A 23,801-nucleotide genomic window follows, 5' to 3' on the forward strand; every position below is an offset into this window, starting at 1 on the left:
AATAGATATAATCAAAAATAAATGTGAAATTTAAAAGGAAGCTAATTAAAACTTATTTAAAAACCAGAAATTTAATCTTCGTGGCCACTCTGAATCCCATCCAGCTCCAAGTCCACCAACTAGGGCTCACCTGCAAGGATGGAAGAGAGAGGGGGTGAGTTTGGAAAACTCAGTGTGTATGGAAAACCCATCCAAAGCCCAAGTTAGCTCAAGCCCATTAGGCCTAAGCCCTATTCAGATAACAGCAGGTACTGGGCAGAAGCCCTTTTCAGAATACAGTAAACTGGGCCTTAGCCCCTTTTCAGATAATAGTATGGCTTATAGGCCCATTCCATTCCAGAACAGACATATTCAAGTATGCAAGCCCAACCCAACCTATAACCAACCGCTACGCTCCACCCGTACCAGCCCTCCACTCCATGTGGGGAATAGCTCAACCCACCCAGCCCTACATTCCACAGTTGCAGCATAGCTGCTCAGATATCAGTAAGTTGAGGCAAAGCCTCCAGTACGTGGTCAAACCACTTTCAGTACCTCCTCCATCAATAACCCAGTCCCATGCGTCAGATAATAATAACATGGCATGCAGTAAATAGTAACAGTCAAACATGCATTCAGGTCAACCTTAACCCTAGGGGTATATCAGTTATTTTACTCCTACGGGTAAAACTGTAAACTTTCCACCTATAAAGGTATTTCAGTAATTTTATCAGTTTTAAGGGTTCTCACGAATGTTACTGTCCTTACTAGCCCATTGTCATCGCAATAATTTATTTATCTCAATTTCACAATTTTAGCCATCGGGCCTTAAAACCCCTAATGGGCCCTACAGTGTCCACTAGCAATTTAAGCCAATTTAATTCAAGTTTTATGACCAATTTACCAGTTTAAGCAGTTTCGATTTTACAGTCTAATAGAACATACTTATTGTCTAATTTTTTATTATTTTACCCATATGGGCCCGTAAGCCTATTGGGCCCAGTTTTAGCCTATCGAGGCCCAATTACCGAAGTGCACGAAATTTTATATACGACTAACTTACCACTTTGCAATTTCAGATCTAATGATTTCTAAACGTCTTGTGAGCACTCGCACACTCACTAGACCACGGAATACCGAATTTTCGATATTTTAGCTTTTGCCGATTTGAACTATGAGAGGGTGTTCGATACACACCTATTTCGCGACGACTGCTATTGAGATCCCTTACGATGTCCTACAATTGATTACCACAATTCTTAGATTGCAACCCACAACAACCAATCCCAATATTCAGCAACCCATATTCGAACCATGCCCCTAAAGCTTTTAGAATCTTACCTTATTGCCGAAAACCGATGACTAGATCTAAATCTAGTTGTTCCAAAGATCCAAGCCTTCGATCAAACCTCTAGAAGACACTAATCACCAAAAGAAATCATCGGTTAAAGACCCTTAAAGCCCTATGCCGAAATCGACAGCCTCCCTCGATTTTAGGGACTTCGGCTTTTCTAAAGTGTAAAATAAGACTAGATCTGAAGTGATGAGCACTAACCACTTATTCCTATTTGATTTCTATGCAGATCTGATGAAGATCTATCCTCCAAACGATAGTAGAACTCGAATCCAGGAGATCTAAAGTTTCGGCTATAAGTCCCTAAATCTATGGTATTTCAGCTTTTTAAGCGATGAAGAAGATGACGATTTGAGGCTATAACTTTGAAGTAATGTTGCCGATAGATACTAAGGGTTTAGAGAAGATTAAAGTTTATCAAAAAGAACAAAAATAACTGAAGGATTTTGGCTTGGAGAGATCGGCACAAGAAGTGAGTTTTCGGGATTTCGGCTTTTATGGCAATCGACTATGGAGGTTTTGTGGAGGATGGGATTGACGGAGGAGGTGAGTAATCTGATCAGAAGGTTTCAACTAGAAGAAAAAGCAAAAAGGAAGAAAGAAAAGAGAGGAAGAAGAAATCGACAACAAGGAGAAGGAATTTGCGTTTTCGGCTTTTGTGAGAACTCAGAAAAGATGAATGGCAGCGAAAGCTTTCAGGTGGCTAACCCTAATTCTCCAAGACAGAAAAAGAAAAGAACTTAACCCTAATATCAACTAAAATAATCGGCCCAACCTCCCTAAGGCCCTTGCTGAAATTCACTTAAGTGATCACATGCCCGGCACATGCCTAAAATTAAAAAGTAACAATATGCTTACCTTGCAACTTGAACCCTGGACCTTTAATTCCTTCCCAGACGCCATTTTTTTTAGGAACTTAGTGGCGCCACCTTGCCACTTTACCAAGGCCTTATTTGTGTCCTATTTTACCACCTCAACTTTAAAAGCCCATATCGCCAGAACCCTCTCTCCCAAAATTAAAATTCAGGAATTGCCTCGAATTAAATTTACTTTTGGGCCTTTTTTCCCACACCATAAACCTTTTTTAACTTATTTAATTACTAAACTAAACATATGAAATAATAATAATAACATCCAAATTATTCGGGTTGTTTTCCACTCGAACCCAGACTCAAGGCCCAATACTTCCAGGCCTAAAAATCGGGGCGTTACACGAACCTTGGATCTCCTTGCTAGCTACTAATGCCACCTCCCTACACTCTAAGTTGCGTCACTTAGCCACTCTTCCATAAGGCTTTTTGATGCCATTTTCCTTTATCTTTGTTTAAAAGCCCAACTACTTGCCAACAAGGTCCTTTTAAATATTAAACTATAATTTCTTCTACCTTTAGATTCGAACTCAAACCTTGAACAAGACCTACTATCGCATAATTAACACTTAATCGAAATTGCTAAGCACAAAAAGAAAAAAAAATTGGGATTTTTGGGTTTCAGGATTTTTGTGGCGTTACAACTCTACCGCCTAAAAGAAATTTCATCCTTGAAATTTTACCTGATTTAAACAGTTGAGGATATTGATGTTGCATCACTTCCTCAGGTTCCCAAGTAGCCTCCTCAGCCTTGTGATTCCGCTAAAGCACTTTGACTAATAGAACGGACTTCCTTCTCAGTTCTTTGACATATCGACCAATTATTTGTATGGGCTCTTCCTCAAAAGTTAGGTCTGGCTTAACCTCGATTTCCTCAGTCGCCACGACATGTGAAGGATACAAGTGATACCGTCTCAGCATGGAAACATGGAACACGTCGTGGATCTGGCTCAGTTCAGGAGGTAATTCTAGCTGATAAGCGACTGGCCCAATCCGCCTTATAACTCGATATGGCCCAATGAACCTTGGGCTTAGCTTACCTTTCCATCCAAACCTTAATACCTTCGTCCAAAGAGAGACCTTAAAAAGAACTAAGTCCCCCACTGCAAACTCTATTTCTTGATGCTTAAGGTCAGCATATGACTTCTGCCTATCCGAGGCCTCTTTCAACTGATCTCGGATCAATTTCACCTTATCCTCAGTATCGGCTACTAACTCAGGGCCCAAAACCCTTTGTTCGCCCAACTCCGTCCAACATGGTGGAGTTTGACACCTTCGCCCATACAGTACCTCATACGGAGCCATCCTAATACTTGCTTGATAGCTATTATTGTATGCGAATTCGGCCAATGGCAAATAGTCCTCCCAGCTACCTCGGAACTCAATCACACATCCCCTCAACATATCTTCCAATACTTTGATCACCCTTTTAGACTGTCCTTCAGTTTAAAGGTGGAAACTGTACTGAAGTTCAACCTAGTACCACCTCATGCAACTTCTTCCAAAATCGCGAAGTGAAACATGGTCCCTATCAGATATTATGGACACTGGCACTCCATGCAATATTAGAATCTCTGCCACATACAACCTAGCCAGCTTTTGCAACGAGTAGTCGATGCGAACCGGTATAAAATGGGCAGACTTGGTTAATCGATCCACTATAACCCATAACAAGTCTTTCCTAGTAGGCGTCAAGGGTAGCTCACTAACAAAGTCCATAGTGATCCTTTCCCACTTCCAGAGTGGAATCTTCACTGGCTGAAGTAATCCTAAAGGCAACTGATGTTCTGCTTTCACTTTTTGACAAACTAAACATTTGTTTACGAACTCCATAACCTCGTGCTTAAGTCTTGGCCACCAATAATGCTCACGCAAATTCTGATACATCTTGTTTCTACCAAGATGCATTGCATAGAGACCGCTATGTGCTTTTCGCAGAATGGACTGCCTTGGATCATCGTCCTTTGGTATACACATTCTCCCATGGAAACAATACTCCTTCACTATTTATCTAAAAGTTCGATGTCTCCCCACTTTCCACTTGTTTAAAATGAGCACTCAAAGTCTCATCCACTAATTGCTTACTTCTTATCTGTTCGACCCACACTGGCTTTACTTGAAGCTCAGCTAACAAGCTACCATCATCCAACAAGCTTAAACGGGCAAGCATAGCTCTCAAGTCTAACTTAGCTCTACGAATCAACGCGTCGGCTACCACATTCGCTTTGACAGGGTGGTATTCAATCGTACAGTCATAATCCTTCAATAATTCCACCCACCTACACTGCCTAAGGTTTAGCTCCTTTTGGGTAAGGAGGTACTTCAAACTCTTGTTGTCCGAATAAATTACGCACTTCTCCCAGTATAAGTAATGCCTCCATATTTTAAGCGCGAACACCACCGCAGCTAGCTCCAAATCATGGGTTGGGTAATTCACCTCGTGAGTCTTAAGTTACCGTGATGCATAATCAACCACCTTTCCCTCTTGCATCGATACACATCCTAACCCCACATACGATGTGTCACTATAAACTGTAAACTCGTTCCCAGGCACTGGCTGAATCAACACAGGGGCCTTAGTTAAAACTTTCTTGAGTTTTCCAAAACTCTTTTTCTGCTTGTCCATCCAAACAAACGGTACCCCCTTCCTCAACAATTTAGTTAAGGGTGCAGCAATTACTGAAAAGCCCTCAACAAACCGCCTATAGTATCCTGCCAAGCCTAGAAAACTTCAAATTTTTTACACCGACTTGGGTGTTTTCCATTCTAACACTACCTTGATGTTTTGAGGATCCACCTTAATCCCCTCAGCTGACACCATATGTCCTAGAAAAGTAACCTCCCTTAGCCAAAATTCACACTTACTGAATTTGGCATACAGCTGCTTCTCTCTCAAAGTCTGCAACACAATCCTTAAGTGTGCATCATGCTCATCCTCATCTTTTGAGTACACCAAAATGTTATCTATAAATGCTACCATAAACCGATCCAAGTAAGGTTGGAAAACCCGATTCATGAAATCCGTAAAAGTGAAAGGTGTGTTCGTTAGCCTGAATAGCACCACCAAGAACTCGTAGTGCCCATAACGAGTTTTGGAAGCTATCTTATGAAGATCGGCCTCCTTAACCCTCAATTTGTGATACCCTAGCCATAGATCAATCTTCAAGAAAAGGGACACTCCCCTAAACTGATCGAAAATATCATCAATTCTCAACAGAGGGTACTTGTTTTTAACAGTTAACTTGTTTTAACTATCGATAGTCGATGCACATTCGCAGGGTTTCATCCTTCTTCTTCACGAATAACACTAGTGCTCCTCATGGAGACACACTTGGTCGTATGAATCCTCAATCCAACAATTTCTAAATTTGTGCCTTGAGATCCACCAACTCCTTTGGTGCCATATGATAAGGAGCGATAGACACCGGAGCCGTCCCAGGTAACAACTCGATTCCAAATTCCACTTCTCTGCTAGTTGGCAACCCAGGTAGCTCCTCGGGAAAAAATTCTAGAAATTCCCTAACTATTCTGAACTCCTTAACAGTAGGGCTCTTCGCCTCTGTATTACTAATATAAGCCAAAAAGGCTTCGCATCCCTTTTGTACTAACTTTTTAGCCCTTAATGCTGAAATCACATTCAACAGATAGTTCCGGTGTTCACCAATCACCACCACCTCCTTATCCTTCACTGTTCTTATCACCATTCACTTTACAGCACAATCCAAGGTGGCTCGGTGCTTCACCAGCCAAACCATGCCCAACATTAAGTCAAACTCCGTAAGCGACAGCTCCATCAAATACGCTAAAAAGGTAACCCCTTAGACTACTAAGGATACCCTAAACAACTTATTCACTCCTACTGACTGCCCTAACGGACTTATCACAGTCATCTCATTCGCAGTAATTTCAAACATATCACCCAAAGATTTAATCATATTGCATGCAACATATGAATGCGTCGATCCAATATCAATCAATGCTTTGTAAGGTAACTCATATATAAAGAACATACCCGTTATCACATCTGGGGCATCCCCGTCTTCTTGGCGACAAGCAGCATAAACCAAAGCTGGCTGTCTCGCCTCAGCATGGCCTGTATTTTCGCCTGGTGCTCCACATCCTCGTCCATTGCTGTTATCGCCCCTGGACTGCCCACGACCCTTTGGCGGCAACTGACCACCCTTTGGTGGCTGAGCACCACCTTGGCCCACTACTGGCTCTCGACCTAGCATTCGGGGGCAATCCTTGATCCTATGCTCCATAGACCTACAAGCGAAACAAGCTCCCATCCTCTTCCAACACTCGCCTCTATGGCTTCTCCCACAATTAGTACAATGTGGCACCCCTGGATTAGCAGCAGGGGGCCCTGCTCTAACTGGCCCGTTAATCCTTGCCCTAGCCCTAGGCCTTTGTCCAACAGCTGAGGTCTCAGCCTCCCTCTTATTCTTACCCCTTTCTTTCTCCCGATTTAAGTGCTCAGTGCGCTTTACCTCCACTATCTTTGCTTTCTCCACCAATTATGAGAAAAATCACTCCCTTTGTAGAGCTATCAATACCTTAAGGCTATCTCTCAGTCCGTCCTCAAACCTAACGCAACGCTCATATTCCGTTGCCACTATTACTCTTGCATATCTACTAAGGCGTAGAAACTCCGCCTCATACTCCGCCACCAATTTGTTTCCTTGGGTCAAGTTTAGAAACTCCTTCCTTCTAGCATCCACATAGCTTGTACCCACATACTTCCCTTGGAATGCAGCTTTGAAAAACTCCCAAGTGACCCGCTCCGGTTAGGTGCCCTCTTTCACCGTCAGCCACCACTGGTAGGCTTCTTCCCTAAGTAGTGACATGGCTACTTTTAACTTTTGTTCCAGTGAATAGTCCAGGTCCTACATTATCCTTTTCGTGGCCTCCAACCAATATTCAGCCACGTTAGGAGCCACACCAGCCATACCTTTAAAAATCTCAGCCACATTTGATCGAAGTCGCTCCGGAATGGACCCCCGATTTCCTGTGCCATTATTGGGCCCAGCGACCCTCTCCAAAATCCTTAGCATTGCCTGTGACAATACATCTTCTCCCGCGGCCCGATCATACGGCCCAGTCCTAGCTACGAGTGAGGCCAGAGCCTCTTTTACTCCAACATCGGGTATATGGCCCGATGCCGACGATTCAGCCCTAACACTTCCGTGGCCTTGGCCACATCCTCTTGCACCTCTTCTAACACTCATCGTCGATTCATGTATTTTCTAGATTAAAAATTTTATGAAGTTTTAGTTAGTTTAATAATTAAACTGATGTTTTATGAAAATATTTAAAAAGAAGATTGTTTTCGAAAATCCTCTACAGTTTCAAGTTCCTGTGGGCTTTGGTTCCATTCTAACAAAATCATCTAAAGTAGCCCTCTAACTGTCTACTGTATAACAATTTAAACAAACTTAAGAATAAGTATACTTACTTGGTTTGATGTCGGAGACTCGGTGTGCCGTACAGCACGATTATGATTCAAAATATTTTTAAAATCCAAGTAATAAGTAGAAAAAAACCAAATAATAACAAGGCCCACTTCACAGCCCAAGTTTTGCAACCAGGCTCTGATACCACTAAATGTAACACCCCAATCCCGACCCAGATGTTATGGCCGGATTCGGCGTGTCACATTAAAGTGTTTTAGCGAAAATCGTGTTTTCATTGAAAACCCTTCTTAAAATAAAAGGAAATTTTAATTATAAAAAAAGCTGCTTTCAATCACTTGTTCAAAGCATATGATTTGATGAAAATAAGTCACTTTGGAAATTTAGTTGCGGAAACGTAGAAAAGACGTACTATAGTTTAAGAAACCGTGTTCAACTTCTTATACTTACATCACATAAAAATAATAATCCAAATAATAACAAAATGGAAGGCCTTATTATAATCCAGTCTGTAATCACCTAATAATCAGAGACTTATATGCTTTAAAATGAAAAAACAGTCCAAATTGTCTTGCTAGCTGGCCACCCAGAGTCCCTCCAAATATCAAACCTCCTACTGAGCATCAGCTGAAAATAAAATAAAAGAGCGGGTGAGTTTTCGTAAACTCAGTGTGTACAACCCTCAACGAAAAACAAGCATTCAAAAATCATCATACATCAAATGTGCAATGCAATCCCATCCCAATAATCCATCCGCTACACACCAGCTCTATCCCCCGTCGCATAATGTGGGGATATAAATATTGATCCACCCAAATAACACATAAATGGTAGCCTGGTTGCGGAACTACCTTCATTTACGTATTGGGCTTAAAAGCCATCGGTGGATCCACGATAGTCAAGCAACCATGTGATCCTCATATACTTCCTCCGTTCCATAATTCCCAACCCATATGCAGCCTAAGCAAAATATCATATGTATACAGCAGATATGCGTATCCATAAAACTTACATTCAACATCTAGGGGTATTTCGGTCATTTTCGCCCTTTAGGGCATTTTAGTAATTTTCCTTTTCTTACAATTTTTCCTGACCTTGACCCGTTAACAAATCTTGTGGGCTAAGATGAACGATTACTATGCACTAGGTAGGATTCCAGAGAAGAGGAGGTGAGTCATTAAGACCTCTTCAGTACCAAGCTCTCCCTAGATCCAATCCTAGACATGCATATACCCGTTGCCACACTTTAACCCTATGACTTGTCCATGGTTGCAATATATTAATTAAGTTTTATGTAGTTATCATATACTAGGCCCAAAACCCCTAAATACATGCATATGGCACACTTAGCCCAATCTCATTTATATGGCCCATCAGGCCCAATTCACATTTATATGGCCCATCAGGCCCAATTCATATTCATATGGCCCATTAGGCCCAAATCACCTTTATATGGCCCGTTGGGCCCAAATCACATTATATTCATGCTCACACACAAATTTTCTATCACAAAGCATCAATTATCAAATTTTGCCTATTGTGGGCCCATTTAGCCTATTCTGGCTTGGTTGGCCAAACCACAGCCCAAGTCCATGGAATCGCCCATAGGCCTCAGACAACCTATCGGTTTCCTTCTCATGAGTGTTTGCACACTCGCAAGACTACCGCAGCCAAACTTTTGAATTTTCGGCATTTCGGCTTTTGCCGATCTACTTGTGTGTGCAGTGTATGTACACACTTGGTAAGCAAGCGTGTTGTGATTCCCTTAGTAACCAAATGATATCACCATTCAATTAATCGCATGCTCAATACATATCTTTACTAAAACTGAAACCTCACCTTAACCTTACCTTGCGTGATAAGTATAACAACCCCTTCTTAAATCACTAACCACGGTCAACTCCTAGATCTGCACCAATCTTAACTATTAAAACCAGAATAATAGGTGACTCGTATCCAACACAAGTCCCCTTACCTTAACTATGAACATTAGGCCACCTTAGCCAATGGGAGAGGAATACGTACCAAAATCGCAAACACCTAAAGTGCAATTTTGGCAGAGAGCTAAGGTCCGAGATTCGATACTAATTCCCTACCACAGTTGATTAGAAAGAGAGAGGAAAGAACATCGTAATAGATTCTTAGCAAAACCGATTGGAAGAATAAACACTTACACTAGATTTAGTCGAAGAGTATTTGGCCCTTGGAAGATTTAGCTTTTCGGCTTTTAAACTTAGTATGGTGAATAAGGTTTATTTGGTACAGATTAAAGAAGAAGAGTAGAAGAAGGAAACAACTAAGCGAAACAAAGGAAATTGTGTAGAGAAAGAATAGAAATCGACACAAAGAAAAGAGAGTAAAACAACAGGGTTTTTAACTTTTAGGGAAAAGGTTTTCTGGTAACAGGGTGAAGAAAATTCGGCATTAGCCTGGCAACCCTGCATTCGACACTTATTTATAGCCCTTATATCCAAATTTTCTGGCCCTCAACTCCCTATTCGGCTCTATCACTTCCCCCTTCTTATCTCCTCATTTTTCTCCCTGATAACCCCTTGATCTTTTCCTTAATTTTCTCTTCTGAACACTCCCCTTGGAGTCCATCTTCACGCTAATTCCAACCTTCTAGAAGGCCAAATTTAAACTTCTAAAAACACTAAGCTAGGATTCGAACCTTGGATCTCCTTGCTAGCTACTAACGCCACCTCCCTACACTCTAAGTTGCGTCACTTAGCCACTCTTCCACAAGGCTTTTTAATGCCATTTTCCCTTATCTTTATTTAAAAGCCCAACTACTTGACAACAAGGTCCTTTTAATTATTAAACTATAACTTCTTCTACCCCTAGATTTGAACTCAAACCTTGACCAAGACCTACTATCGCGTAATTAACACTTAACCGGAATTTCTAAGCACAAAAAGAAAAAAAATTCAGGATTTTTGGGTTTCGAGATTTTTGAGGCGTTACATAAATTACATTGGGAATAGGGGAAACCCTTATTTGTATACATATAATCCTGACTGGAGGGATCACCCAAACATGAGATGGGGAGGAAACCAAGGAGGAGGTAACAATTCAAATCAAGCTAAAAATACTAATTCTCAACTCCCTTACTTGTAGAAACAAGATAGGGTCAACCTAAGTGGCCATACTACATATGGTCAACGTCTAGATAGAATTGAGGGTGAAATGTAATCAATAAAAATAGAGTCAAGCACGTGTAATCTGATTGTACCAACTCAACAAGAATGTTGACTAAACTCGAGGATCAAAAAAGCCAATTTTTAACAGCCCAATTTTGGGCCTAGTCAGAATAGTGGTTTCGAAACTACAGATTCTTGGTCGAAGAATTTTTTAATATTATTTTATGTGTTATAGCATGATTATATGAGTGTTTGAAATTTTTGGTGAATTAATTTCAGTGATTGCATGCTTAATTTTGAAAAAGGACTAAATCGCTTAAAGTGCGAAAGTTTTGTTCCAGTAGCTGAAGGTGTCAAATAGCTATGGAATATTAAAGTAGAGGTCCTTATTGAGTAAATGGACAAATAAAATATTAATGGCTTGACATGGAGCCTTAATTCAAGGGGTGGTCAAATGTTAAATGACTTAATTAATAATCAAATAATAAACCTAAAGGACTAGCTATCATCTATTTCATTCCTTTTCTTCACCATCGAAAGTTATAGCAAAAAGGGGGTTTTTGAAGCTTGAAAATTTTAGCAACTTGGTTCCTTTACAAGTAAGTGATTTTGATGGTCTTTCTTGATGATTTTTGTATTTTTGGGACCTTCGTAATATAAGCTAACTAATGGGGGACTATTTTGCAAAATGGTTGAGAGTCTAGGGTGTTTCCATTTGAGTACTCATGTTGTTTGTTGGATTTTTACAGAAGAAAATGAATTATGGTTGTTGAATAAACAACTTTTGTGAAGAGGCTTTCACGAAAAAATCCAAAAAAGGGATCATTTTGTAAAAGTTATAAAATGGGTGGTACATGTGTGGAATAATTGAAATTTTGAATTTCTATAAGAGTAATAAAGGTTCGACTAGGCTTGTTAAAGGAGGAAATTTGATTAAAATCATTTTACGAGCCTAGAGGCAAAATCGTAATTATGTGAAAGTCTAGGGGTAAAATAGTAATTTTGCTTAGGTGTGAATTATAGATTGTCTTGATTAATGTAGTGATTAAATAAGTGAATTTGTCATTGTAGATCAAGAAATACGAAATCCGGACCTAGGCTGAGGGAAAACCAAGCTTGTGGACTAAATCAAACTAGTCACCCATATTTTGTATACCGAGGTAAGTTGCACGTAGATTTCACCATTCTATTGTTATTATGTATTGAATAATTGTCATTGCATGGAATGTGTGATGTTTTTTTACGAATATGCATGACAAGACTTGATGTGGTAAAAATCCCAGTTGAATCGTAGAAATAGATTGGATATCCATGGCATGATACTAGGGCAATATTTGAACCAGTGTAAGACCATGTTTGGAGCATGGCATCAGCATTGTTGTGAGAGCTAGTGTAAGACCATGTCTGGGACATGGCATTGACTTCAATATGTGAGCCAGTGTAAGACCATGTTTGAAAGATGGTATCGCATTGTTATGAGAGCTAGTGTAAGACCATGTCTGGGACATGGCATCGGCCTCAATATCTGAGCCAGTGTAAGACCATGTTTGGAACATGGCACGACATTGTTATAAGAGCCAGTGTAAGACCATGTCTGGGACATGGCATCGACATCTTACCCTTTTGAATGAGGTTATCGGGTATCCTTTACTATTCCAATTGGTTCAAAGGGTGATTTAAAGATTATGTCACGATTGAGAAAAGTTATGATTATGTTGCAAGTAGTACATGTGACTATACGAAACTCATGAGAATGAGCTCAGGTTGTGTATATGAGTATTAAGAATTAAAATGAGTAAGTTATGTCTACGGTTATTTAAGAATCTTGTGCAAGTGTATAATACGTCATGAGTAGGATATTACTTGGTAAAGTGTTGTTAATTATTTACATGTAACTAACTAAGCTTTATGCTTACTCTCTTTCTTTTCCATTTTCTTATAGCATCGTCAAGCTAGCTTGGGGTAAAAGGACATTGGGGGCTCGATCACACTATCAATTAGAACAATTGGTTATAGATAGATTTATCATTTTGAGTAAGGCATGTATAGGGACTTGGTCTTTTTGTTAAGTGTCATGTTGGTTTAGCCACAAGTGTTGGCTCATATTGATGTGATAATTGCTAAATGCATTTGATGAGAATTTTCATGGATGTGGTTGTTGCATGGTTTGTGTTGATAAGTAGGAGATGTTATATGTGATAGAAAATAGCTTGGAAATGATGTGTAGATGCCTTAGTATTGGCTGATATGGTCATGTGTTTATGTATTATTAGTATTGTTTGATGTTTTGTAGTTTGGTGTAAGTAAGGGTGATAAAAAGGCTTGGTCAATAGCCTTATTTTTGTCCACACGGATAGACACATGGGTGTGTGACACACAGTCTACCCCTTGGATGTGTGGTCCGGACGTGTGTCCTCTGCACCTCAATTTGGTAAAACAAAATGCCCAGTAGTAACCACACGAGTGGAGACACGATCGTGTGTCTCAACCGTGTGGAGGACATGACCATAGCACGTGGCCATGTGCCCAGGTCGTGTCAAGTCTGCACCTTAAATGAAAAATTAAGGCCCTAGCACACGGGCGTGTGCCTTGGCCGTGTGCCCCTAAATGGTTGATGACGTTAGAGTCAGAATGTCAAGGTTTTAGTACACGGGCTGAGACATGGGCGTGTCATGGCCGTGTGAGGGACAAGGGCCATAAGCAAGGGCATGTGCCAAGCCGTGTGAAAACTCCTGTAGGTTTGAATTGAGAAATAAATCCACACGGGCTAGCGACACAGGCATGTCCCGATACTTTCAGGCCATGTGAACTACACGGGCCTTCAACATGGCCATGTTAAGAGGACACACGGGCGTGTCGCCTTTCCACAAGGGCGTGTGCCCCTACTTGTATTGAAAATTTTCAAAATTATCTAAAGTGTTCAGTTTGTTCTTGAACCGTTTCCAAAGCGTTTTTTGGGCCTTGTAGGTCCATATTAAGGACGTTCAGAGGAAGTTTGAAAGTTTTAAATTTGAGCAAAATTTTATGACCCGAAAATTTTTGTATGCCTATGTGTAAGTCTAGTAACGCCTTGTACCCTGTCCCGACGTAAGATACGGGTAAAGGGTGTTACATTTTGTGGTATCAGAGTCATAGTTTAGTCGATTCTTGGACTAACGTAATGTGTGCACGAGTCTAGCTATACATGCCATATAAGTAATATGATAGTGTGATGACTCTTGACGAACTTAAATTGTGCTGTCATATAGTAAATAGATCCCGACGGAGTAGTGGCAGATGATGTAGAGAGCAATGTGCCAGCTCTCGCTGATGGAACTGCGTCAGTTGAAAGTGGGCCTTTGACACTTAATCAAGGCAGAGGGGCTAGAGCAGCCTTCCTTTACATGATGAGTGCTTGGTATTCAGAGTTTGTTCGTACAAATTTGAACGCTCCACCTTCTCCACACCCTCCAATTCCCCAACCTACCCTTATAGCTCATCAAGTGGTGGAAATGATTAGAGGAGAAAAGCCTCTGGTTGATAGTGTAATGCCCCAAAAATCTCGAAACCCAAAAATCCCGAAATCCCAAACTTTCTTTATTTCAATTTTGATAAAAATTGTGTTTAATATTCTTACCCAAGCAATAATTTTAGTAGGTCTTAGTTAAGGTTTGAGTTCGAACCTAGGAATAAATGAAATTATAGTTTTAGATATTAAAAGAATTAGGGCTGGCAAGTAGTTAGGCTTTTAAATAATGTTATGGGAAAATAGTATGAAAAAGCCTTGTAGAAGAGTGGCTAAGTGACGCCACTTAGAGTGTAGGGAGGTGGGGTTAATAGCTAGCAATGTGACAACCCAAAATTGACCCTAGTCGGGAAGTGGTTTCGGGACCGCTAAACTGAGTCACCGAAATGTTTGAATGTGATATTTATTGTCTAGAATATGTAATTATGAATATGTGAAAATTTCAAGCTTCGATTTAGTCGATTGCATGTGAATTCAGTTAGTAGGATTTGTGTGACACTTTTGAAATGTGATAGGCTAATCTATAAGGATCTAATAGTGCATGTAATAAAAAGGGAGGACTTGCCTGTCAAATTTCCCCCCCTAATTAGTAGTGGCCGGCCATGCTATGAGTGGAAACATGTCACAAACATGTTATGTTAGTGAGGTATGTTAGGAAAAATAAAATAAGGAGTATGGGTAATAAAGAAATGGAAAAAAAAAAAGAAAGAATATGTGTGAGTGTTCCCCCCCATTGCCTTGAGTTAAAGAAAAAAAAATTTGTTCATCCTTTTTCATTTCTTTTGGTCGAAAATTCTAAGGAAGGAGGAAGGAGTTCTTGCTTCATGTTTGGTTTGGAAGAGGATTAGGAGGAGGTTTGGCCATACTTGTATCTAGATTAAGGTATGTTTGAGGTTGTGCCATGAGATTCATGCATGTTTTTAGTTGCTAGCTTGAGTTCTAATTAGCCCATGGTTCAAATCTTTGCTATGTCATGGGGATGATATTCGGCCTAGGTGGATTTTGTGTTAATGCCATTGCATGCTAAATATGAAGCTTGTTAATGATACATGTGATGGTGGATTGATGACTCTTGGATTTTCTTTTTAGCATTTTTGAGTGAGACATTAAGTTCTTTGTTTAACCATGACCAAAATTGAAATGGTATGGTGTTGTGATGTATTCGGCCATGGTATATCCATAAGTATGATTTATGCTTATTGCATGGTAGGTAAGATTTGTGTTTTGGATTTATGTTCATGTTTAGTTATAATCAACTTTGAGATTCGGCTCTTGCACATATATATATGTTTGCACATGACGTATTGGTATGACATATACAATATCTCAAGGTATATATTTACATATGATGGTGTTTCGGTTATGGAGTACATGATGGATGCGTATTGAGTTATAATATGTAATGCATTAGTTAGTAAAAGGTATGCCATTTGTGTGTGGTATTGAGTATATAATTGGCCTCAACATAGACATGCATAATCGACCACATGAATGAGTACATAGGTTGATGTGTTGTTCGGCCATAGGTAAGCATATTGAAGGCTTTATCTTGACGTAGAAAATTCGGCTAAGGAGAGTATTAACTAATGTGTTGAGTTTGATTCATGATTCCGTACATATGTGACTTTAATGTCTAATGAATATATGTGGGCCAAGTACCTTGAGTTCCTCTTTTCGATGCTCAAATGATTAAATCAATTTATTTGTTAAATTAAGCTCAAGAGAAAAGGGGAACTAAATCCGATAAAGGGAAGGAAAAAGTGGTCGAATAGCCATCAGAATCGTTCGACAACATCCGAGGTAAGTTTTCGAGTAATGGGACTTAAATTATGATTCGATTAGATTATGTCTTAAGTAAATCAAAATCATGCTCTTATATGTGGCTATTGAGCCGAAATTGTAAATGTGATAAGTGTCTTGTGTTTGAGCTTTGGTAATGAAAATGAAATATGAATGTGTCATGATTTATTGATATATGTGCATGGTTACTCGAATGATATCCGGGCTAAGTCCCGAAGGCTTTTGTGCTAAGCGACTACATCCGGACTAAGATCCGAAGGCATTTATGCTAGCGACTATATCCGGGCTAAGTCCCGAAGGCATTTATGCTAGTGACCATATCCGGGTTAAGACCCGAAGGCCTTGTGCGAGTGGTTATATCCGGCTAAACCCTGAAGATGCTTTATTTGGGAACGAGCGATCTTGCTGTAAAAATTTAAATTAATACGCTCGTAAAATCCCAGCGATGAGGTATGTTTCGTGTGTGCTTTGAATTAGTTGGTCCCTTACAAATCTGTATTCGCTCAGTCGATAAATGAGCTACCGGCCTTTGGCTAAGTTGATCTTTTGTGTATGAACATAAGGGTTGGTAATGTGAAGTAAGTATGATATTGAAAATTTGTGCATATGAAATTATCCGTTTAGCTATATGAATGCTATACTTTTGTTGTGCTGGAATCCCTTGCTCAAAACTTACTAAGCATAAATTGCTTACTCCGTTTCTTTGTTTCTCTGTTTTATAGATTTTGGCTCGTCAGCTATCGGACTCGGGATTTTTGGAAGTCGAAGTCTCCCACACTATCAAAGCCCCCTTTTGGTACAATTTTGGTTGAACTTTGAAATGGCATGTATAGGACTACCCTTTTATTGTTGGTCATGTACCCTTCGGTTTTGTGTAAATTTGGATAGCCATGCGAAAATGGCTTAAATATACATTGATCATAGCATTATAATCGTTTTGTATGTTGTCCGTCGAGAGGTATGGAAATGTTGGTAACGGTTAGCCATGGGAAGGGTTATTCTTGATCACTTTTGGAATATGTATGACAAACTCTAGTTGATCCATGGAGGATCATGAAATAGGTAAAGTTTACCTTAAAAAAACAGATGCTGGCAGCAGCAGTGATGTGGATGTGAAAAATCACTAAAAATAGTAGGAATGGAATTAAATAGTGAATAAATTATGTAAACGAACCTTGATGAATCTATTTTCATAGGAAAGTAACGAAACGAGCATATGGACAGTTTGTTAAGAGATATTCATGTTCTCGTGAGACAGGGCCAGAACGGTTTCTGGATTCCCTGTTCCGATTTTGGAAATTCATTATAAATTAACCAGAGATAATTAGAAGTCATACCATATATGCATAGATTTCTTTTTGAGTCTAGTTTCTATAGAAACAAACGACATCAGTATTGAATCCCTGTACAGGGAGATATCCAAGTCGTAATGTGCAAAGGTCAGTGTAGTCGATCCCTGTAACATGGAAGACTTTGACTAATAAACTGTACTAATTGGCCCGACCAAAAATTCTAGAAAAATTTTGTAGATGCATATATGAGTCTAGTTTTAGGGAAAAATCACGAAGCTGATTTTTGAGTTGTGAAACTCAAGATATGATTTTTAAGGTGACAGTGACGCAGTGAGCCAGCTTGCCTGGAAAATTTAAAATGGATTGTGCAAAGAAGTGATTTAAGTCTGCAAACCCCTCGTGTCCGACTCCAGCGACAGACTCGGGTATGGGGTGTTACAATTTTATTGGTATCAGAGCTACGGTTTAGTCGATTCTAGGACTACCGTAATACGTTTGGGTCTAGCTATACATGCCATTTTGTGATTATTTGATAGTGTGGTGATTTCTGACGATTGAAAATGTGTTTATTTATAGTAATGGATTCCGATCCCGACCGAGCGGTAGCTGATGATCTTGAGAGTGTGGTGCCTGCTCCCGCACAAGGGACAGCTCCGGCGGACTCTCAACCGATTGCTAGTAATCCGAATGACGAAGCTAGACAAGCTTTCTATAGCGTAATGAATGATTGGTTCAACCAATACATTCGAACTAATACGGCTGTTCCACAACCTCCATTCCCGACTAATGCCACCCCCGCACCTACAATACCTCCGGCAACTGACCAAATAAGGTCAAATAAGCCCCCAGTTGACAGAATCCGAAAACACGGGGCTACTAAATTTAAAGCTACGGACAGCTATGATGCCGAGCAAGCTGAATTTTGGTTGGACAACACTATCTGGGTACTCGACGAGCTATCTTGCACAGCCAATGAGTGCCTAAAGTGTACTATCTCCTTGCTACGGGATTCTGCTTACTATTGGGGGAATACGTTGACTTCTGTTATTCCTAGAGAGCAAGTAACTTGGGAGTTTTTCCAAACCGAGTTTCGGAAAAAGTATATCAGTCAGAGATTCATTGACCAAAAACGGAAGGAATTTCTTGAACTCAAACAAGGTTCCATGTCGGTTACCGACTATGAACGAAAATTTGTGAAGCTTAGCCGGTATGCGCGAGAATGCATTTCTTCAGAAGCTGTGATGTGTAAACGTTTCGAGGATGGACTAAATGATGATATAAAGCTGTATGTTGGCATCTTGGAAATCCGAGAATTTGTGGTACTTTTTGAGCGAGCTTGTAAAGCCGAGGAGCTAAGTATGGAGAAAAGAAAAGCTGATATGGGAGCAAAGGAGTTTCGTAAGAGGTCTTCGGGGAAGCCCTTCCCACAGTCATCGAAGAAATTTAGAGATGACTTAGGCCGGTCTAGGGACACTTCGGGTTTCTCTAGACGAGATCGCGATCGACCCCCTGTGAGCACACGAGTCACTTCGGTCGCCAATGTTGGAAATGATCGTCGGGACAGAACGGAATGTCGATATTGCGGTAAATGGCATTCGGGGAGTTTAGATTCCATGACCGCTCCTGTTACAAGTGCGGATCAGTTGACCACTTCATTAAAGATTGCCCGAGGTTGTCTGAACAGAATGTAAATCAGAGTGGGAAATCGGGTGCTACCACTGCTCGAGGTAGACCATCTAGAAATACGGGCAATGCTAGTGGTGGTCAGAGAGGATCTAGAGATGCTACGACCAGATCCGAGGCTCGCGCTCCTGCTAGGGCTTATGCTATACGCGCATGCGAGGATGCGAGGATGCTTCCTCGCCAGATGTTATTACCGGTACTTTTACTCTCTTTGATACTAATGTGATTGCTTTGATTGACCCTGGTTCTACTCATTCTTATATATGCGAAACCTTAGCATCTAGTAAGACTTTACCTATTGAGTCTACTGAGTTCGTAATTCGGGTGTCAAATCCCTTGGGTTGTTACGTGCTTGTCGACAAAGTGTGTAAGAAATGTCCCCTAGTAATTCGAGGTTCCTGTTTTCCGGCGGACTTGATGCTTTTGCCGTTTGATGAATTTGATGTTATTCTTGGTTTGGATTGGTTGACCGTGCATGATGCGGTTGTGAATTGCAAAAGCAAGACTATGGATTTGAGGTGCGCAAATAACGAGATGATCCGAGTTGAGTCTACAGACTTGGATGGGTTTCCAGCTGTAATATCCTCAATGTTGGCCCAGAAATATGTAAGAAAAGGGTGCGAAGCATACCTTGCGTATGTACTTGATGACAAAGAATTAGAAAAGAAACCCGAATCTGTGCCGGTGGTTTGTGAATACCCAGATGTTTTTCCTGAAGAATTACCTGGTTTACCACCTGTTCGGGAGGTAGAGTTTGGTATTGAGCTTGTACCTGGAACTACGCCAATTTCGATAGCTCCGTATCGTATGGCACCAACCGAGTTAAAGGAGTTGAAAGCTCAGTTACAAGAGTTGACTGATAGAGGTTTCGCTCGACCAAGTTTCTCACATTGGGGTGCACCAGTATTGTTTGTGAAGAAGAAGGACGGAACCATGAGGTTGTGCATCGACTATCGTCAGCTGAATAAAGTGACAATAAAGAATAAATATCCGATACCGCGTATTGATGATTTGTTTGATCAACTAAAGGGAGCCTCAGTGTTTTCAAAGATAGATTTGAGATCGGGTTATTATTAGTTGCGAATTCGAGATTCGAATATACCCAAAACTGCTTTCAGAACGAGATACGGCCACTATGAGTTCTTAGTGATGCCGTTTGGGCTCACTAATGCCCCTGCGGTATTTATGGACTTGATGAATCGGATTTTCAGACAGTATTTGGATCGGTTCGTAGTTGTGTTTATTGATGACATCTTGGTCTATTCAAGAGATGAGACCGAACATGCTGAGCACCTGAGATTAGTGTTGCAAATTTTACGGGATAAGCAGTTATATGCTAAGTTCAGTAAGTGTGAGTTCTGGTTAAGAGAGGTTAGCTTCTTGGGCCACGTGGTATCCGCATCGGGTATTCGAGTTGACCCGAACAAAATTTCAGCCATACTTAACTGGAAGCCTCCGAGAAATATTACTGAGGTTCGGAGCTTTTCGGGACTTGCCGGTTACTACCGACAGTTTGTAAAAGGTTTCTCGATGATAGCCACACCGATGACGAAGCTACTTCAAAAAGATGTTAAGTTCGAATGGACGGAAAAATGTCAGAAAAGTTTTGATCAACTAAAAACTTATTTGACCGAAGCTCCAATTCTAGTGCAGCCCGAATCAGGCAAAGAGTTTGTCATTTATAGTGATGCGTCCTATGCGTATTGATGCAAGAAGGTCGAGTTGTGGCCTATGCGTCGAGACAATTAAAGCCACATGAGAAAATTTATCCGACCCATGATCTCGAACTAGCTGCCATCGTATTCGCTTTAAAAATATGGTGACATTACTTATTTGGTGAAAAGTGCCATGTATTTTCGGATCACAAAAGTCTCAAATATTTGATGACTCAAAGAGACTTAAATCTGCGACAAAGACGTTGGCTCGAGTTGTTAAAGGATTATGAGCTTGTCATTGACTATCACCTGGGAAAGGCTAATGTGGTTGCGGACGCCTTAAGCCGGAAATCACTGTTTGCTTTACGAGCGATGAATGTACTCTTGTCTGTTCTACCCGACAATGTGTTAGTAGCTGAATTAAAGGCCGAACCATTATTGATTCATCAAATTCGTGAAGCTCAGAAAGTCGACGATGAATTGGTTGCAAAACGGGCTGAGTGTGTTCCGAACAAGGAATCGGAGTTTCAAATTGATGATGATGATTGTTTGAGGTTCAGAAGTCGTTTGTGTGTTCCAAGGAATTCGGAACTCATTTCGATGATTCTGAACGAAGCCCATTGTAGCCGAATGTCAATTCACCCGGGGAGTACGAAAATGTACAACGATTTGAAACGTCGGTTTTGGTGGCATGGTGATACGAGTCATAAAGGCCCAATCCAAGTTCAAGAACGTGATGGGCTCAAATTGCCACAAGGCCCAATAACGAGATCAAAGGCCCGAAAAATGCGGTCCAAACTAAATGAAACCATTCAAGAGCTTGTTAGCAAGGCCTTAGATGCATACACGAGAGAACAAGAAAATCAAGATTCACTTTCTTGTTTTCAAGAAAATCAAGAAATCGAATCTTGGCCCAATTTTGCTGTTCGAAGAGATTTCAAGAATCAAGAAAATCAAGATTTCAAATCTTGGAAATCTTGGTCCAAGAAACCAAATCTTGCAGCCAAAACGTATTGGATCTCCATTACGAGCGTCAACGACCCAATTTTGGTAGGAGATGGATCACGAGCCCAAATTCTTGAAGGCGAGGCCCAATAACCAAAATCCAGCCCAATCAAGAAATTTCTTCATACTTAGTTGAAAATCAGGCCAAAATGTCAAAGAGCCCAATTTGTAAACATCTTACTTGTTTAATTTAATTTTTTAATCTTTAGGAGCATTACATGTAAAATTCGGCCCAAAACAGCCCATATAAGTGCATGGCCGAATTTACCTTGTTATTTTATTAATTAGGTTTATTTTTTTATTAGTTACTTGTGAGATTAGGATTTGTTGGAGGCCTACATAAGCATTGGCCAGCCACCCTTTGTAAAAACATCTTATTATCATTCAATACATTAAATTTCAGTTTGTTAGAGTGCAGAATTTTCTTTGGGGTTTACTCCAAGAATTCTCTCTTGAGCTTTCTTTAGAAGTTGTTTTAACAATCTTTTGATTGTGGGAGCCATCTTCAACCTTCTTCTTGCCATCGATATTCTTTGGAGGGGAGATTAGAGCCGTTTGAAGAGATTTGTGAAATCTTTCGGGATTTCAAGGATCTTTAGGACTTATCCTTTAATTTTTGCTGTTCAATTTCTTTTATTTAATTCTACTTGTGCCGAATCTTAATTCTAATCTATTTGCTGTTTTATTTGTGTTTCTAGCCCTCGTTTATTTTAAAGAATTGATCAATTTCACTTTTTTTGCTGGAGTTCGACAATCAGCCCTAAATCCCCAAATTCTAGGGTTCTTGCCGAATGCACACTTATTCTTCTTGGGTGAATTTGGTTGTGGAAACTTAGGGGAAACTTTCGTGGTGGTCAATTGAGCAGATCGCCCTCGCTTTCTCAGCCTCAATAGCCGTTTTATGCCTTCAATTTCTTTCTTTCTCATTGACGCATAAACCCTAATTTGTTTCAAGAAATTCTGGTCGATCTAATTTGCTTGCTGATTTGGTGTTCTTTGACAGATTCGGCTTGTGGGAATTCATTCTTGGGAATCAATTTCGTGTTCTTGGTTTCAAGAAACCTCTTTCATAAGTGTTTCGTTCCTTGATTAGATCTTGTTGATTTTTAGGGTTCTTATTCCAGATTTTAAATTTCCAGATTTAATCTCGTTCTTTGTTTGATTTCAGATCTGTTCGTTTAGAGCTTTCGTAGGAGTTTCCCGTGACTTAGCAACTTGATCTTGGTCCGCGCGCATTCCACTATCATTTGGTATCAGATTTTGGGCGTTTTGGGTGTTCTTGGTTGATTTCTAAACTGATCTCTATTTTTTAAAGCATAAACAGCAGTTTTACCCAGAAAAATTATTCAAAAAAAATTCTTTTGAGTGGGTAAACGTTGTCCGATTGATCTGAAATTTTACATACATGTTTTTGGCACTGTGATTGAATATAAAAAAATTATTCCCGCAAAAAAATCAGTCAAAAAAGTCAAAAAAATCAAAAAAGACAAAATTCAATAAAAATTTTAAAAAAGATTCAGCGGGTTGAATTTGGTGCCCACAATTTTCAGATCAAAAATTCAATATATAAGGACACTCCAGATTTAATTTCGTGATTTTTGGAGATCGGGAACACCTCGAACGAAGTTGTCAAGTTACTCCGCAGTTTTTCGGGTTTTCTGTTTTCAGCAATTCTATTGATTCTTAGCTGTAGGTTTTCATTTGTTTGCCTTTATTTTCCTTTACACTATCTAACACCTTCTTGTTTCTTGTGTTAGTAGGATTTTTAAAGTGTGCACAATTCTTCCTCGGTGCAACACAAATCAGTTGGTGTCTCGTCCGTTTTTGGCATCCTAGTGCAAATTAGGATTCTTTGGTAGTCTGGTTCACACTCTCTAATTGGTTGATATAAACTCTGATAAAGAACTCACAAGATTGAATTCTACCTCATTGAGAATTTGAATTTTCTTTTTGAGTGATTAACGGTGAGGTTTGCTAACTTTTATTTTTGAGTGTTGAGTGTTTATTTTTTACAGGTTTTTGAAAATGTCTAAAGGTGATAATAATGAGGACATATTTAAAAGATTCCAACAACAGTTGGACGAACAGGCTGCTGCACTTCGAGCGTT

The 23,801-nt window shown here is 40.0% G+C and overlaps 1 protein-coding gene across 1 annotated transcript; it reads right to left on the reverse strand.

Moving 5' to 3' along the window:
- Positions 1–2,964: 2,964 nt before the first annotated feature.
- Positions 2,965–7,430, reverse strand: LOC107894544 (uncharacterized). Its single transcript, XM_016819806.1, has 7 exons — positions 7,260–7,430; positions 6,215–6,710; positions 5,628–5,890; positions 5,068–5,101; positions 4,659–4,914; positions 4,288–4,355; positions 2,965–3,641 (listed from the first exon to the last, which is right to left on the reverse strand). The coding sequence occupies exons 1-7, from the start codon at positions 7,428–7,430 to the stop codon at positions 2,965–2,967; spliced, it is 1,965 nt and encodes a 654-aa protein (XP_016675295.1).
- Positions 7,431–23,801: the final 16,371 nt, after the last annotated feature.

Source organism: Gossypium hirsutum, chromosome A13 (genome assembly GCF_007990345.1).
Source record: "Gossypium hirsutum isolate 1008001.06 chromosome A13, Gossypium_hirsutum_v2.1, whole genome shotgun sequence".
In the NCBI taxonomy this organism is placed as follows: Eukaryota; Viridiplantae; Streptophyta; class Magnoliopsida; order Malvales; family Malvaceae; genus Gossypium; species Gossypium hirsutum.

Bases quoted from the DNA above. Each gene is read 5' to 3' on its own strand.
- LOC107894544 (XM_016819806.1), bottom strand. From the start codon at position 7,430: ATGAGTGTTAGAAGAGGTGCAAGAGGATGTGGCCAAGGCCACGGAAGT. The intron at 5,891-6,214 runs GTATGTTCTTTA...TGATAAGAACAG, and splicing joins TGCCCCAGATGTGATAACGG to TGAAGGATAAGGAGGTGGTG. The intron at 3,642-4,287 runs GTAAGCAATTAG...TTTAAACTGAAG, and splicing joins GTGGGTCGAACAGATAAGAA to GACAGTCTAAAAGGGTGATC.